This window comes from Notolepis coatsorum (assembly GCF_963971535.1).
Source record: "Notolepis coatsorum genome assembly, chromosome: 15".
Taxonomy (NCBI): Eukaryota; Metazoa; Chordata; class Actinopteri; order Aulopiformes; family Paralepididae; genus Notolepis; species Notolepis coatsorum.
Window position 1 is genome coordinate 8,753,940 of NC_140179.1, and position 17,889 is coordinate 8,771,828.

A 17,889-nucleotide genomic window follows, 5' to 3' on the forward strand; every position below is an offset into this window, starting at 1 on the left:
AAAAAAAGGCATTTTATTCTCTTGTTAGCTAGGTTTAAGCGTACTTTATACTTTGTGAACCAACCCCTGTGAGCCGTGGCTAGCGTTAGCATCAGGGCTAGCTAGCTAGTATTAGTATAGCAACAGACAGGCTAATCCACCACAAACGGCTCCATACAAATTCACTCATATGGTGCTAATACATTATTACATTTACCTGGATTTCCTTGTGGAAGGTCTTCAGATGTCGTTTGAGATTAGTGGTGTTTTTACCCTTAATTCGATGACTACATTTCTCCCGTGTTCTGTTCTATTCTGCAACACCTCTCTGTTCTGTTCTGCAACACCTCCCTGTTCTATTCTGTAACACCTCCCTGTTCTGTTCTGTTCTGCAACACCTCTGTTCTGTTCTGCAACACCTCTGTTCTGTTTTGCAACACCTCCCTGTTCTATTCTGCAACACCTCCCTGTTCTATTCTGCAACACCTCTGTTCTGTTTTGCAACACCTCCCTGTTCTATTCTGTAACACCTCTGTTCTGTTCTATTATGTAACACCTCCCTGTTCTGTTCCTCAACACCTCCCTGTTCTGTTCTGTTCTGCAACACCTCCCTGTTCTATTCTGCAACACCTCTGTTCTATTCTGCAACACCTCCCTGTTCTGTTCCTCAACACCTCCCTGTTCTGTTCTGTTCTGCAACACCTCCCTGTTCTATTCTGCAACACCTCTCTGTTCTGTTCTGCAACACCTCTGTTCTGTTCTGCAACACCCCCCTGTTCTATTCTGTAACACCTCCCTGCTCTGTTCTGTTCCTCAACACCTCCCTGTTCTGTTCTGTTCTGCAACACCTCCCTGTTCTGTTCTGTTCCTCAACACCTCTGTTCTGTTCTGCAACACCTCCCTGTTCTATTCTGTAACACCTCCCTGTTCTGTTCTGCAACACCTCTGTTCTGTTCTGCAACACCTCTGTTATGTTCTGCAACACCTCCCTGTTCTGTTCTGTAACACCTCCCTGTTCTATTCTGTAACACCTCTGTTCTGTTCTGTAACACCTCTGTTCTGTTCTGCAACACCTCGGTTCTGTTCTGCAACACCTCCCTGTTCTGTTCTGTAACACCTCCCTGTTCTGTTCTGCAACACCTCCCTGTTCTGTTCTGCAACACCTCCCTGTTCTGTTCTGCAACACCTCCCTGTTCTGTTCTGCAACACCTCCCTGTTCTGTTCTGTAACACCTCCCTGTTCTGTTCTGCAACACCTCCCTGTTCTATTCTGCAACACCTCCCTGTTCTATTCTGTAACACCTCTGTTCTGTTCTGTAACACCTCCCTGTTCTGTTCTGCAACACCTCTGTTCTGTTCTGCAACACCTCCCTGTTCTGTTCTGCAACACCTCTGTTCTGTTCTGTAACACCTCCCTGTTCTGTTCTGCAACACCTCTGTTCTGTTCTGCAACACCTCCCTGTTCTATTCTGTAACACCTCTGTTCTGTTCTGTAACACCTCCCTGTTCTGTTCTGCAACACCTCTGTTCTGTTCTGCAACACCTCCCTGTTCTGTTCTGCAACACCTCTGTTCTGTTCTGCAACACCTCTGTTCTGTTCTGCAACACCTCCCTGTTCTGTTCTGCAACACCTCCCTGTTCTGTTCTGTTCCTCAACACCTCCCTGTTCTGTTCTGCAACACCTCCCTGTTCTATTCTGTAACACCTCCCTGTTCTGTTCTGCAACACCTCCCTGTTCGGTTCTGTTCTGCAACACCTCCCTGTTCTGTTCGGTTCCCCGGACCTCACCTTGAGAAGCGCCGGTCCAGACCAGCGTCCAACGTTGACGAGTTCTGTAATGTTGTGCTGCGTCTCCAGGACTTCTCCGACGAGCTGGACGTCATGCCTCGCATCACCATGGAGAACAACGCCATCCACAACAACGAGGGCTACGGGGTGATCCTGGTGAAACACAGCGACGCGGAGAAGGACCAGGCGCTACAGCTCAGAGCTGCAGGTAGACTACTGCCCACTAACTAACTCTGTCAGAACAGAAGGACCAGGTGCTACAGCTCAGAGCTGCAGGTAGACTGCTGCTGCCCACTAACTAACTCTGTCAGAACAGAAGGACCAGGCACTACAGCTCAGAGCTGCAGGTAGACTGCTGCTGCCCACTAACTAACCCTGTCAGGACAGAAGGACCAGGCGCTACAGCTCAGAGCTGCATGTAGGCTGCTGCCCACTAACTAACTCTGTCAGGACAGAAGGACCAGGCGCTACAGCTCAGAGCTGCAGGTAGGCTGCTGCCCACTAACTAACCCTGTCAGGACAGAAGGACCAGGCGCTACAGCTCAGAGCTGCAGGTAGACTGCTGCCCACTAACTAACCCTGTCAGAACAGAAGGACCAGGCGCTACAGCTCAGAGCTGCAGGTAGACTGCTGCCCACTAACTAATCCTGTCAGGACAGAAGGACCAGGTCTCACTAACCCTGTCGGGACAGAAGGACCAGGTCTCACTAACCCTGTCAGGACAGAAGGACCAGGCGCTACAGCTCAGACTAGGGCTGTCACTTTAACAAAAAAATCGAATTAGAAATTCCTTGCAGAATTGTAGACTAGTTCAAATTCGAATTTCAGTGTAAAAATATATATATATATATATATATATAAAATACCCAAACCTAAAAAAAAGTAAGCTATTAAAAAAAAAAAATAATAATAATAATAATAATGTGACAGCCCTAACACAGAGCTGCAGGTCGGCTCCTCACTAACCCTGCCAGGAGGGCTCTCACCTGAGAGGTTGGAATGTTGAGATCTGAACATTCTGACTGATGTCATGATGGCCACCGAACGTTAAGACTTCTAGAGTTCAAACATGGAATTGACCCGCCCTCTTTTCTTGATCCTCCAATCACAACTGTTGCTTCGCTCTGACGAACTTTAGAGGATTAAGAAAAGAGGGTGTGGTTCTACTGCCACTATGAGAATGTACCGTCATTGGTGACTTTGAGAGATGTGTACTGCAAGCCAGGTTTGGCATAGCGATTTTTCCTTTTATTTTTTGTTTTTTATAAAACTGCCACTTTGAAATAAAAGCTCCCCTGATCGATGTTAGAAGACATTGTTCAAGGTAAAGAGTCTGTGTGGACCACAGACTAATCTAGTTTAATAACTCATTCATATTCCTGGCTGAGGGAACCACTCTCTCTTATCTGGGCAGGAAAATGTGAGTCTATTGAGGCTTTGCAGAGAATGTTTGGAATGCATGTTTTTCCTCCATGTTGGAGGAGACGATGGTTGCAGTGTATCGATATGTGAGAAATATATTAACACAAATGTAATATACTCTACATTCTATTGAAGCGAGAGTGACTTCCCGGTTCAATTCCTGTGTCAAAGTGTCCTTGAGCAAGGCACTTGACCCCTAATTGCTCCTGATGAGCAGGTTGGCACCTTGCATTAGGGGTTAAGTGTCTTGTTCAAGGACACTTCGACACACTGCCCGGGAGGAGCGGGAATCGAACCGGGAATTTCCGGATTACCAGACGACTGCTCTACGCCCTATTTGGTGCCACCCTCTTGTTCAAAAGCTCCTATACTATCGCAAACTAGGGATGTCCCGATCCGATCACGGGATCGGGGCCGATCACGTGATTTTCCGAAGATCGGGATCGGCAAAAAATTTAATTAAATAAAACAGGATTTATTTTTTTTATTCAACAAACATGACCATGTTCACGTCTTAAACTCATACTGAGGCCTTAGTTTTGGTTTTAAATTGCATATCATCATTCATTTATTTATTGTCACACAGAGCAGAAGAATTTTGCCAAAACAAACCAATAGCATCCAGCTGCAGAACGGCAGACCAGCCACACTCTCAGACCCAAATTTAAAAATGTTTTTTTATTTTTTTAATCCCAATTTCTCACATTACATTCACCCTGAATGTTGACGTTATCCAGGTGAAAAGTTAACTTCATTCAAGCGAGGCATTGCAATCCTTGACCTAAATCATTTGATGTATAATTAAATCAAAGGAAATGCGTTTGGGTCTGAGAGTGTGGCTGGTCTGCCGTTCTGCAGCTGGATACTATTGGTTTGTTTTGGCAAAATTCTTCTGCTCTGTGTGACAATAAATAAATGAATGATGATATGCAATTTAAAACCAAAACTAAGGCCTCAGTATGAGTTTAAGACGTGAACATGGTCATGTTTATTGAATAAAAAAAAAAAATTATATATATTGGTTTTGGTCGGATCGGGAAAGATCGGTATCGGTAGATACTCAAAATCACATGATCGGGATCGGATCGGGAGCAAAAAAACGTGATCGGGACATCCCTAACGCAAACTGTATGATATTTTGCTGTAAACAATATTTTATCTGCTCACAAGTCTACTTAATAACTATCTGATGAGGCAAAGAAAAAGTTTTACATGTATTTATGAGAAACACACAAGTGTAGTTGAGTTGAGCTACAAACTTCAACCTGCAGGTGGCAGCCAGAGGTCACAGCTAGCTAACCACCATGCTAACTGGACACTGCAGCCAGAGGTCACAGCTAGCTAACCACCATGCTAACTGGACACTGCAGTGTGAGGTCACAGCTAGCTAACCACCATGCTAACTGGACACTGCAGTGTGAGGTCACAGCTAGCTAACCACCATGCTAACTGGACACTGCAGTGAGAGGTCACAGCTAGCTAACCACCATGCTAACTGGACACTGCAGTGAGAGGTCACAGCTAGCTAACCACCATGCTAACTGGACACTGCAGTGAGAGGTCACAGCTAGCTAACCACCATGCTAACTGGACACTGCAGTGAGAGGTCACAGCTAGCTAACCACCATGCTAACTGGACACTGTAGCCAGGTGGCAGTGAGATGTCACAGCTAGCTAACCACCATGCTAACTGGACACTGCAGTGAGAGGTCACAGCTAGCTAACCACCATGCTAACTGGACACTGCAGTGAGAGGTCACAGCTAGCTAACCACCATGCTAACTGGACACTGCAGCCAGAGGTCACAGCTAGCTAACCACCATGCTAACTGGACACTGCAGCCAGGTGGCAGTGAGGTCACAGCTAGGCAGCTAGCTAACCGCCATGCTAACTGGACACTGCAGCCAGGTGGCAGTGAGGTCACAGCTAGGCAGCTAGCTAACCGCCATGCTAACTGGACACTGCAGTGAGAGGTCACAGCTAGCTAACCACCATGCTAACTGGACACTGGAGCCAGGTGGCAGTGAGGTCACAGCTAGCTAACCATTATGCCAACTGGACACTGCAGCCAGGTGGCAGTGAGGTCACAGCTAGGCAGCTAGCTAACCGCCATGCTAACTGGACACTGCAGCCAGGTGGCAGTGAGGTCACAGCTAGGCAGCTAGCTAACCACCATGCCAACTGGACACTGCAGCCAGGTGGCAGTGAGGTCACAGCTAGGCAGCTAGCTAACCACCATGCTAACTGGACACTGCAGCCAGGTGGCAGTGAGGTCACAGCTAGCTAACCGCCATGCTAACTGGACACTGCAGCCAGGTGGCAGTGAGGTCACAGCTAGACAGCTAGCTAACCGCCATGCTAACTGGACACTGCAGCCAGGTGGCAGTGAGGTCACAGCTAGACAGCTAGCTAACCGCCATGCTAACTGGACACTGCAGCCAGGTGGCAGTGAGGTCACAGCTAGACAGCTAGCTAACCACCATGCTAACTGGACACTGCAGCCAGGTGGCAGTGAGGTCACAGCTAGGCAGCTAGCTAACCGCCATGCTAACTGGACACTGCAGCCAGGTGGCAGTGAGGTCACAGCTACGCAGCTAGCTAACCACCATGCTAACTGGACACTTTTATTATTTTAGTATTTGACAAAGAACTTTTAACTTTATCCTCTCCAGATGAGCGGGCGGAGGAAGAGGAAGATGTCGGATCAGCAGCTGAACAGGGCAGAGCTACGTACCTTGCGGTCCGCGTGGTGGACGAGGGCGCCCCTCTGACCCCCGCCACCTCCTCCAGCTACGGCATGGGGGGCCGCGTCCCCCCGGAGGTCACAGAGGGCAACGGGGCCATCGAGCGTGAGCTGACGGCCTCCTCCTCGGCCAAACTGCTGCTGCGTCGCCAGCTGAGCCGGAGCCGGGAGCCCAGCTCCACGCGGCCCGACGACGCCCTGCTGGAGCGCGAGATGTTCGTCTCCATCCGGGGCAACCAGTTCAGACGCAACGGCCTGGGCAGCTTCGGTAGCTTCCTGTACTAGAGAGCCTGGACCCGTCTGTCTGTCTGTCTGTCTGTCTGGTAGCTTCCTGTACTAGAGAGACTGGACCCGTCTCTGTCTGCAGGAGGAGGAGGAGGAGAAAGAATCGGGGCTGATTTGGCATCAGATGGGGTTATATATTGAAACGTATCTTTGCATATGAAGTGTTTCCACTGCAGAAATCTGTTCCCTTTTTTTCTAATTATGCAGGCATATGAGACTAGGCCTGTTGGACCGACGGTGACTCACCGCCCCCGCTCTCCGTCTCGCACTAACACACTTTTATCTTCTATCCTTCCTGAGCCACATGGCTCTACTGGCTGGATGGTGGATGCTGAATGGAATATGTATTTTTAAATGCTTTTTTTTGACACGCACCTTTTTTTTATAGACACTCCTTTTTAATTCAATTATATCTATTTTTTTTATTGAATTAAACCAAATCAATAAAATGTATTGTGCTTGTAATGACCGCCTGTTTTTAACCAATGTGTTTATGAGTTATGTTAAGTTCCAACAAAAATATTCACTTTTTTGTATATAATGTTGTTTCCACTGTGTTCTTGGTGATGGTCTTTGTATAACTATGATGCTGTCTGAGATTATCTCGGAGCTTTGAGTGATGTTCACGTCTTCTTGAGGAAAGTTCACACGGTCTTGTTTTGGTGTTATCAATTTGCCACGCCCACAATTTTTTTTCTTTTTTTACTATTTTATATTCAGACGGTTCTCTTTGAATGCTGGCGGTCAAAAGTACAAATAAAATTAATATATGTTTATGCCGTGGTGGGTTCTGTCTCTTGATAAGAGTTGTGCCAGCGTCTGCTCTCTGCAGCGACTGGTTTCCATGGTAACTAAGGACTCGCATAATCGATGGCTGAAACGCAAAACCACCTATCTGCATAATCTCAGAGTTTGTGATTTCACTTTGGATGATGAGAAATCTATCTCCACCTATTCAGTCGGTCTGCAAGATATTTTACAAAAGCAGTGTATTGTATTGGGCATCCTTAAAAAAATATTTGCATTCTGCAAGAAAACCACACGTTTTCTGAAAGTAAAATTTTCAGATGGGAGGTTTTGCGTTTCAGCCATGGATATGCAGAAGGGGTCGGGTGCCAGTTGTCTAATGTTCTATGGCCGGGTCTCGTTAGTGAGCAGACGTCATTGGTCCAATCCCAATTCCCTTCCCTTGGCCCCTACCTCTTATTTTGCAGTGCCTCGACTGGGGCTGTGGAAATATAGAATATGAATTGTCTGATGGAGATTAAACCTAGGCTATAGGAAACTTCTTAAAAGTATTCTTGTTCACTGTCTGAGGAAGCTGGTAGGACTGGTAGAGCGGTCGTCTGGTAGACAGTGGCTCAGGAGGTAACTTAGATTAGAGCAGTCATCTGGTACAGTGGCTCTAGAAGTGAAAACTAGAAGTCCAATCCACTTTATTTATAGAGCACATTTAAAAACAAAGTGCTGTACAAGTCGCACAGCATAAAATAAAAAGATAAAAGCACACAATAAAAACATATACAATATGTCACATAAAAAAGCCAGGTCTCAAACTGTTTAAAAACCAAAATCCAAAGCAAATAAGTGTGATTTGAACACCTGCAGAGTGGGGGCCTGCCTAACATGCAGTGGCAGCTCATTCCAGAGCTCGGGCTGCCACTGCAAAAGCACGGTCCCCCCTAAGCTTCAGCCAGGAGGAGCTGATCAGAGGACCTGAGGGACCTTGGAGGAGCTGATCAGAGGAACAGCCAGGAGGAGGAGCTGATCATACATACACCAACATATTGCATTGCAAAAGTCAAGGCGAGAAGTCATAAAAGCATGTATAACAGTTTAAAAAACACTGAGATAAAAACAATTTGACCTTGGACATCCTCTTAAGTTGGAAAAAGCTCTTTCCCACTATGGCATTGATCTGTTTGTCCAACTTAAGGTCACAATCGATATTTACCCCTAGATTGGTGACCGTTGGCTTCACAAAAGGTCCAAGGAGGCCCAAATCACCAGGAGGAGACACATGCCCATTGTTGGGACCAAACACCATAACCTCCGTTTTACTGTCATTGAGAAGTAGACAATTTAATGCCAACCATGCTTTGACATCATGAAGGCATGCTAACAATGGTTTCAACGGGTTGCGATTGTTCCTTTTCAAGGGCAGGTAGATCTGACTGTCATCTGCGTAGCAGTGAAAGGAGACGCCATGTTTTCGGAGTATAGATCCTAAGGGGAGCAAATACAGCACAAATCAAATTGGCCCAATAATTGAGCCCTGGGGCACCCCACAGGGGAGAGGTTTAGTTAGTGGGTTAGTAGTGAGGTTATTTGTTAGTGGGTATTTCAAAGTACCTCATATTTGGTACCATTTTGAAGCTAACTAGGGCTTTCCAACTTGTTGAAATTGAACTTGAAGATAAAAATCTATTTTCAAGCACTTTCCTTACTTGAGATAAGACAATTAAGCATTACATCACGCGCAGGAGTGTTATATGAATTAGATCATGCCTAGGGGTGGTTAGGCCCGAGGCGCAGCCGAGGGTCATTAGACCCCCCTAGGCATGATCTAATTCGTATAACACATGACTTCAAGTGATGTAATGTCTTATACAATGGCCGAATTCATCCAACCTTATTGCTATACAATGAATAAACAAACAGTAATTGAAGCATAATGGACATTTATTCACAAAACCATCCGCAGAAAAAGTAGGTCAAAAAAAATTCTAAAAGTTGCCTCCGAGTCTAGAAGCAGGTGCGGTGCTTCAAAGCATGCCATCTAACAACAAACTTCATATAAATCCCGCAATGTATTATTGTTTTGACAATGGGTCATGACAAACCAATTACATAATCCAACATTGTGTAAACAACTAACATATTCCAGTTAACGGTATCTTTTTTAAATTATTCGTTACGAATATATCCATACTTCCATTGTGTCCGGGACATCCAGTGAAATCGCTTCGTGCGACAGTGTCCTTTTGCAGAGGCAGGTTGCTACAAAGCATGCCATCTAACGGTGGATACAGTACAGCTCAATACACACAATTGTTAAGGGGATGCAGACCTGTTTACATCAGGGTCCCCCATTTTCAATGCATCATAACATATATGAGATACAGATAGACAGTGCTACATCTATACATAGGTTGCTACAAAGCATGCCATCTAACAGTGAAGTTAGTGGTTGTTATTTGATTGATTGAACATTTTATTAACAGTGAAATGCAGTGTCCTTTTGAAGGAGGGAGGTTCTACAACGAATGCCATCTAACAACACACTTCCCGCGATTTATATTTTGTTTCACAATGAGTCATGACCAACCAATTACATAATCCAACATTGTGTAAGCAACTAACACATTCCATGTGACTTTATCGTTTTTGAATGAGTCGTTATGACGATATCAATACATCCATTCATAAAGATTATTGTCCGCCATCTTGGTTTCATTCATAAAAACACGAACGGCGGAGTGATTCGGAAAAAAAGTTATTCGGTTGTGGGTGGGTTCTGGGATCACGTGGAGTGTGTTATGAGAAATAACAACGTCTGTGTTGACAGAATCCGGCTATAGGGCGACAATAATGTGGTCAAGAGGCATGGTTTCTATCTTTAGCCTTTAACTGGCGTGGTTTATTTATTCACATGGCAGAGCAGCAGTTCTATAGTTCTCCTCTCACTGAGAGGCTGGGGGGAAAGAGAGAGTGGGAGGAGACATCTATATTTATACTCGCCACTGGTGGTGTTCCTGAGTGGCTCCGCCTAGAGCGCCCTCTAGTGGAAACAGTTATATATGCAGTTAGACAGTTACTAACAATCCTACACAGAGCCTCTGACTTCAACACTCCCACTTAGGGTTTGTATTAGCATACTGGATAACTTCTTTGAAAAACATTTTACAAAGGAAATAATATAATCCAAAACATCAACAGGGTATGACAGTCAATATTTACACATTAACACTTTAATCGCCGTTGGCGCTGGAACACGTCTTTCCCCGCCATGCTCATTCTGCCGAAGACGCTGGACAGCGTCTTTGATATCAATATTTCAAAAATCTGTGATCGAAATCATATTTCTCCCCCGGAGACATGAGATGTACTGGTGAGCCCCTATCAACTATCTAACGGTTCAAGAACGCCATCTGGTGGCCGATCGGCGGATCGCCCAGGGAAGAAACAGGAAGTGGAAGCTGGTGCTCATTTCAATTTGGTCCGATCACTCGGTAATAGTCCCAGGACTCGAGCTGATCACGACGGATAGTGATCCGTTACCAATAACTCGATAAACAACATGATTTGGACGTATATACTATTATACAACCTGGAAATGGATCGGATATTTCGACATCCCATAATAGAAAAAATTCTGTTCCACGCTCATCTCCCAACGGCGAGAGGAAGCTACGGTGAGTTTCAGCGTTATTTTGTAATGTCTTCTATACTAACTGCTCTAATGATCATATCACCCACACTAGATGAATGATATAACGTTGCCCACGGAATTATAAACGACCCCCCCCCCCATCCGGTCATCATCAGATCATACGTAGTAACTTCTAGAAGTACGTCCATTTGACATTTTTTATCTCGCACAGATTCCTACCAAACTGTATTTGATCATCAATATAATGCATTTAGGGCTATAAATCAAGTTCTGGAGAAAGCTGCAGAAAACGATAAAAACATACTTATACTTTAGACCGTATTTTAGTATGAATATGTGAATGAAAAAGTATAACGTTGCTACACTCTGAACAATAGATATAAGACGTTGAATGGGCCAATTTAGCAATAAAATTTAAAAAGTTATAGCCCTGCAAAGAAGGGGAACTTCTCCATGTTAAATAGGGCTGGCGAGGGATGGTAAATTATGAATTTAACCCCGGTGATCAAAGTGTTAAACATGACCCTTGCAAATCCCTTCAATTTTAATTTGGAACAGGTTTCCTCATAGTGTCTGCTACCCTGTCGTCCGTTGGACAGTAAACCAGTGTCATTCTTTCTTCTCTGATGACAGATCTGATGAGATGATATTTTCTATATTGACATGTTTACATCTATGTTGACACACTGGGTTCCTAGCAATCACAATGGTTCCCTGGTTGCCCTCATAAACAACAGCCTTCATATATACACAGTGTCCATCCATTTTAAATGATGTTGACAAAACGCCCCTCATCTTCAAAAACCACCATATTTGGTATAGAGCAGGGGTCTCAAACTCAATTTACCTGGGGGCCGCTGGAGGTAGAGTCTGGGTGAGGCTCCACAAAAAAAGGGTTTCAAGGCGGTTAGGTGGCCGAGCGGAGATTGCGTTCGTCACCAGCCCCGGAGCTGTGAGCTGGATTCGCCTGTTCGAATCCAGCTCACAGCTCCGGGGTTGTCACCAGCTTGGCTGGCCGTCTGCACTAATACAATTGGCTGTATTAGAGGGTGGGAGAAGCTGGCGGGGTGGGTCCGGGTCGTTGTAAACAGCGACTCCTACAGTTCGGTCGGGGCACCTGCTAAGCGTGGATTGGACTTGAGGGGGATAGTGTGGTCCTCCCACACGCTACGCCCTCTCAATGAGAATCCGCGCTGCCAGGTGAAAAGAAGCGGTGATTGGCTGGACGTGTGTCGGAGGAAGCACGTGGTAGCCTCCACTCTCCCAGATGATCTGACTGTGGGGGGTAAGTGCGCAGCGACCAGGAAGGGACTGGGAATTGGCATACGACTAACATTGGGATGGGAGAAAATCGGAGGAAAATGGAGAAAAAAAAAAAAAAAAAAAAAAAAAAAAGGTTTCAAGTATTCCAAAAAAAGTACAACTGAGGGCGCCCCTCTGACCCCCGCCACCTCCTCCAGCTACGGCATGGGGGGCCGCGTCCCCCCGGAGGTCACAGAGGGCAACGGGGCCATCGAGCGTGAGCTGACGGCCTCCTCCTCGGCCAAACTGCTGCTGCGTCGCCAGCTGAGCCGGAGCCGGGAGCCCAGCTCCACGCGGCCCGACGACGCCCTGCTGGAGCGCGAGATGTTCGTCTCCATCCGGGGCAACCAGTTCAGACGCAACGGCCTGGGCAGCTTCGGTAGCTTCCTGTACTAGAGAGCCTGGACCCGTCTGTCTGTCTGTCTGTCTGTCTGGTAGCTTCCTGTACTAGAGAGACTGGACCCGTCTCTGTCTGCAGGAGGAGGAGGAGGAGGAGAAAGAATCGGGGCTGATTTGGCATCAGATGGGGTTATATATTGAAATGTATCTTTGCATATGAAGTGTTTCCACTGCAGAAATCTGTTCCCTTTTTTTCTAATTATGCAGGCATATGAGACTAGGCCTGTTGGACCGACGGTGACTCACCGCCCCCGCTCTCCGTCTCGCACTAACACACTTTTATCTTCTATCCTTCCTGAGCCACATGGCTCTACTGGCTGGATGGTGGATGCTGAATGGAATATGTATTTTTAAATGCTTTTTTTTGACACGCACCTTTTTTTTATAGACACTCCTTTTTAATTCAATTATATCTATTTTTTTTATTGAATTAAACCAAATCAATAAAATGTATTGTGCTTGTAATGACCGCCTGTTTTTAACCAATGTGTTTATGAGTTATGTTAAGTTCCAACAAAAATATTCACTTTTTTGTATATAATGTTGTTTCCACTGTGTTCTTGGTGATGGTCTTTGTATAACTATGATGCTGTCTGAGATTATCTCGGAGCTTTGAGTGATGTTCACGTCTTCTTGAGGAAAGTTCACACGGTCTTGTTTTGGTGTTATCAATTTGCCACGCCCACAATTTTTTTTCTTTTTTTACTATTTTATATTCAGACGGTTCTCTTTGAATGCTGGCGGTCAAAAGTACAAATAAAATTAATATATGTTTATGCCGTGGTGGGTTCTGTCTCTTGATAAGAGTTGTGCCAGCGTCTGCTCTCTGCAGCGACTGGTTTCCATGGTAACTAAGGACTCGCATAATCGATGGCTGAAACGCAAAACCACCTATCTGCATAATCTCAGAGTTTGTGATTTCACTTTGGATGATGAGAAATCTATCTCCACCTATTCAGTCGGTCTGCAAGATATTTTACAAAAGCAGTGTATTGTATTGGGCATCCTTAAAAAAATATTTGCATTCTGCAAGAAAACCACACGTTTTCTGAAAGTAAAATTTTCAGATGGGAGGTTTTGCGTTTCAGCCATGGATATGCAGAAGGGGTCGGGTGCCAGTTGTCTAATGTTCTATGGCCGGGTCTCGTTAGTGAGCAGACGTCATTGGTCCAATCCCAATTCCCTTCCCTTGGCCCCTACCTCTTATTTTGCAGTGCCTCGACTGGGGCTGTGGAAATATAGAATATGAATTGTCTGATGGAGATTAAACCTAGGCTATAGGAAACTTCTTAAAAGTATTCTTGTTCACTGTCTGAGGAAGCTGGTAGGACTGGTAGAGCGGTCGTCTGGTAGACAGTGGCTCAGGAGGTAACTTAGATTAGAGCAGTCATCTGGTACAGTGGCTCTAGAAGTGAAAACTAGAAGTCCAATCCACTTTATTTATAGAGCACATTTAAAAACAAAGTGCTGTACAAGTCGCACAGCATAAAATAAAAAGATAAAAGCACACAATAAAAACATATACAATATGTCACATAAAAAAGCCAGGTCTCAAACTGTTTAAAAACCAAAATCCAAAGCAAATAAGTGTGATTTGAACACCTGCAGAGTGGGGGCCTGCCTAACATGCAGTGGCAGCTCATTCCAGAGCTCGGGCTGCCACTGCAAAAGCACGGTCCCCCCTAAGCTTCAGCCAGGAGGAGCTGATCAGAGGACCTGAGGGACCTTGGAGGAGCTGATCAGAGGAACAGCCAGGAGGAGGAGCTGATCATACATACACCAACATATTGCATTGCAAAAGTCAAGGCGAGAAGTCATAAAAGCATGTATAACAGTTTAAAAAACACTGAGATAAAAACAATTTGACCTTGGACATCCTCTTAAGTTGGAAAAAGCTCTTTCCCACTATGGCATTGATCTGTTTGTCCAACTTAAGGTCACAATCGATATTTACCCCTAGATTGGTGACCGTTGGCTTCACAAAAGGTCCAAGGAGGCCCAAATCACCAGGAGGAGACACATGCCCATTGTTGGGACCAAACACCATAACCTCCGTTTTACTGTCATTGAGAAGTAGACAATTTAATGCCAACCATGCTTTGACATCATGAAGGCATGCTAACAATGGTTTCAACGGGTTGCGATTGTTCCTTTTCAAGGGCAGGTAGATCTGACTGTCATCTGCGTAGCAGTGAAAGGAGACGCCATGTTTTCGGAGTATAGATCCTAAGGGGAGCAAATACAGCACAAATCAAATTGGCCCAATAATTGAGCCCTGGGGCACCCCACAGGGGAGAGGTTTAGTTAGTGGGTTAGTAGTGAGGTTATTTGTTAGTGGGTATTTCAAAGTACCTCATATTTGGTACCATTTTGAAGCTAACTAGGGCTTTCCAACTTGTTGAAATTGAACTTGAAGATAAAAATCTATTTTCAAGCACTTTCCTTACTTGAGATAAGACAATTAAGCATTACATCACGCGCAGGAGTGTTATATGAATTAGATCATGCCTAGGGGTGGTTAGGCCCGAGGCGCAGCCGAGGGTCATTAGACCCCCCTAGGCATGATCTAATTCGTATAACACATGACTTCAAGTGATGTAATGTCTTATACAATGGCCGAATTCATCCAACCTTATTGCTATACAATGAATAAACAAACAGTAATTGAAGCATAATGGACATTTATTCACAAAACCATCCGCAGAAAAAGTAGGTCAAAAAAAATTCTAAAAGTTGCCTCCGAGTCTAGAAGCAGGTGCGGTGCTTCAAAGCATGCCATCTAACAACAAACTTCATATAAATCCCGCAATGTATTATTGTTTTGACAATGGGTCATGACAAACCAATTACATAATCCAACATTGTGTAAACAACTAACATATTCCAGTTAACGGTATCTTTTTTAAATTATTCGTTACGAATATATCCATACTTCCATTGTGTCCGGGACATCCAGTGAAATCGCTTCGTGCGACAGTGTCCTTTTGCAGAGGCAGGTTGCTACAAAGCATGCCATCTAACGGTGGATACAGTACAGCTCAATACACACAATTGTTAAGGGGATGCAGACCTGTTTACATCAGGGTCCCCCATTTTCAATGCATCATAACATATATGAGATACAGATAGACAGTGCTACATCTATACATAGGTTGCTACAAAGCATGCCATCTAACAGTGAAGTTAGTGGTTGTTATTTGATTGATTGAACATTTTATTAACAGTGAAATGCAGTGTCCTTTTGAAGGAGGGAGGTTCTACAACGAATGCCATCTAACAACACACTTCCCGCGATTTATATTTTGTTTCACAATGAGTCATGACCAACCAATTACATAATCCAACATTGTGTAAGCAACTAACACATTCCATGTGACTTTATCGTTTTTGAATGAGTCGTTATGACGATATCAATACATCCATTCATAAAGATTATTGTCCGCCATCTTGGTTTCATTCATAAAAACACGAACGGCGGAGTGATTCGGAAAAAAAGTTATTCGGTTGTGGGTGGGTTCTGGGATCACGTGGAGTGTGTTATGAGAAATAACAACGTCTGTGTTGACAGAATCCGGCTATAGGGCGACAATAATGTGGTCAAGAGGCATGGTTTCTATCTTTAGCCTTTAACTGGCGTGGTTTATTTATTCACATGGCAGAGCAGCAGTTCTATAGTTCTCCTCTCACTGAGAGGCTGGGGGGAAAGAGAGAGTGGGAGGAGACATCTATATTTATACTCGCCACTGGTGGTGTTCCTGAGTGGCTCCGCCTAGAGCGCCCTCTAGTGGAAACAGTTATATATGCAGTTAGACAGTTACTAACAATCCTACACAGAGCCTCTGACTTCAACACTCCCACTTAGGGTTTGTATTAGCATACTGGATAACTTCTTTGAAAAACATTTTACAAAGGAAATAATATAATCCAAAACATCAACAGGGTATGACAGTCAATATTTACACATTAACACTTTAATCGCCGTTGGCGCTGGAACACGTCTTTCCCCGCCATGCTCATTCTGCCGAAGACGCTGGACAGCGTCTTTGATATCAATATTTCAAAAATCTGTGATCGAAATCATATTTCTCCCCCGGAGACATGAGATGTACTGGTGAGCCCCTATCAACTATCTAACGGTTCAAGAACGCCATCTGGTGGCCGATCGGCGGATCGCCCAGGGAAGAAACAGGAAGTGGAAGCTGGTGCTCATTTCAATTTGGTCCGATCACTCGGTAATAGTCCCAGGACTCGAGCTGATCACGACGGATAGTGATCCGTTACCAATAACTCGATAAACAACATGATTTGGACGTATATACTATTATACAACCTGGAAATGGATCGGATATTTCGACATCCCATAATAGAAAAAATTCTGTTCCACGCTCATCTCCCAACGGCGAGAGGAAGCTACGGTGAGTTTCAGCGTTATTTTGTAATGTCTTCTATACTAACTGCTCTAATGATCATATCACCCACACTAGATGAATGATATAACGTTGCCCACGGAATTATAAACGACCCCCCCCCCCATCCGGTCATCATCAGATCATACGTAGTAACTTCTAGAAGTACGTCCATTTGACATTTTTTATCTCGCACAGATTCCTACCAAACTGTATTTGATCATCAATATAATGCATTTAGGGCTATAAATCAAGTTCTGGAGAAAGCTGCAGAAAACGATAAAAACATACTTATACTTTAGACCGTATTTTAGTATGAATATGTGAATGAAAAAGTATAACGTTGCTACACTCTGAACAATAGATATAAGACGTTGAATGGGCCAATTTAGCAATAAAATTTAAAAAGTTATAGCCCTGCAAAGAAGGGGAACTTCTCCATGTTAAATAGGGCTGGCGAGGGATGGTAAATTATGAATTTAACCCCGGTGATCAAAGTGTTAAACATGACCCTTGCAAATCCCTTCAATTTTAATTTGGAACAGGTTTCCTCATAGTGTCTGCTACCCTGTCGTCCGTTGGACAGTAAACCAGTGTCATTCTTTCTTCTCTGATGACAGATCTGATGAGATGATATTTTCTATATTGACATGTTTACATCTATGTTGACACACTGGGTTCCTAGCAATCACAATGGTTCCCTGGTTGCCCTCATAAACAACAGCCTTCATATATACACAGTGTCCATCCATTTTAAATGATGTTGACAAAACGCCCCTCATCTTCAAAAACCACCATATTTGGTATAGAGCAGGGGTCTCAAACTCAATTTACCTGGGGGCCGCTGGAGGTAGAGTCTGGGTGAGGCTCCACAAAAAAAGGGTTTCAAGGCGGTTAGGTGGCCGAGCGGAGATTGCGTTCGTCACCAGCCCCGGAGCTGTGAGCTGGATTCGCCTGTTCGAATCCAGCTCACAGCTCCGGGGTTGTCACCAGCTTGGCTGGCCGTCTGCACTAATACAATTGGCTGTATTAGAGGGTGGGAGAAGCTGGCGGGGTGGGTCCGGGTCGTTGTAAACAGCGACTCCTACAGTTCGGTCGGGGCACCTGCTAAGCGTGGATTGGACTTGAGGGGGATAGTGTGGTCCTCCCACACGCTACGCCCTCTCAATGAGA

At 44.8% G+C, this 17,889-nt stretch overlaps 1 protein-coding gene across 1 annotated transcript in view; it reads left to right on the top strand.

Moving 5' to 3' along the window:
• Window positions 1–6,757, top strand: part of shcbp1 (SHC SH2-domain binding protein 1) — a 60,362-nt gene extending 53,605 nt beyond the window's left edge. The window contains exons 12-13 of the mRNA XM_084330332.1: window positions 1,836–1,974; window positions 5,861–6,757. Of these exons, the coding sequence (XP_084186458.1) occupies window positions 1,836–1,974; window positions 5,861–6,216 (495 nt within the window). The 3' untranslated portion in view covers window positions 6,217–6,757. The remainder of the gene's footprint in view (window positions 1–1,835; window positions 1,975–5,860) is intronic.
• Window positions 6,758–17,889: the final 11,132 nt, after the last annotated feature.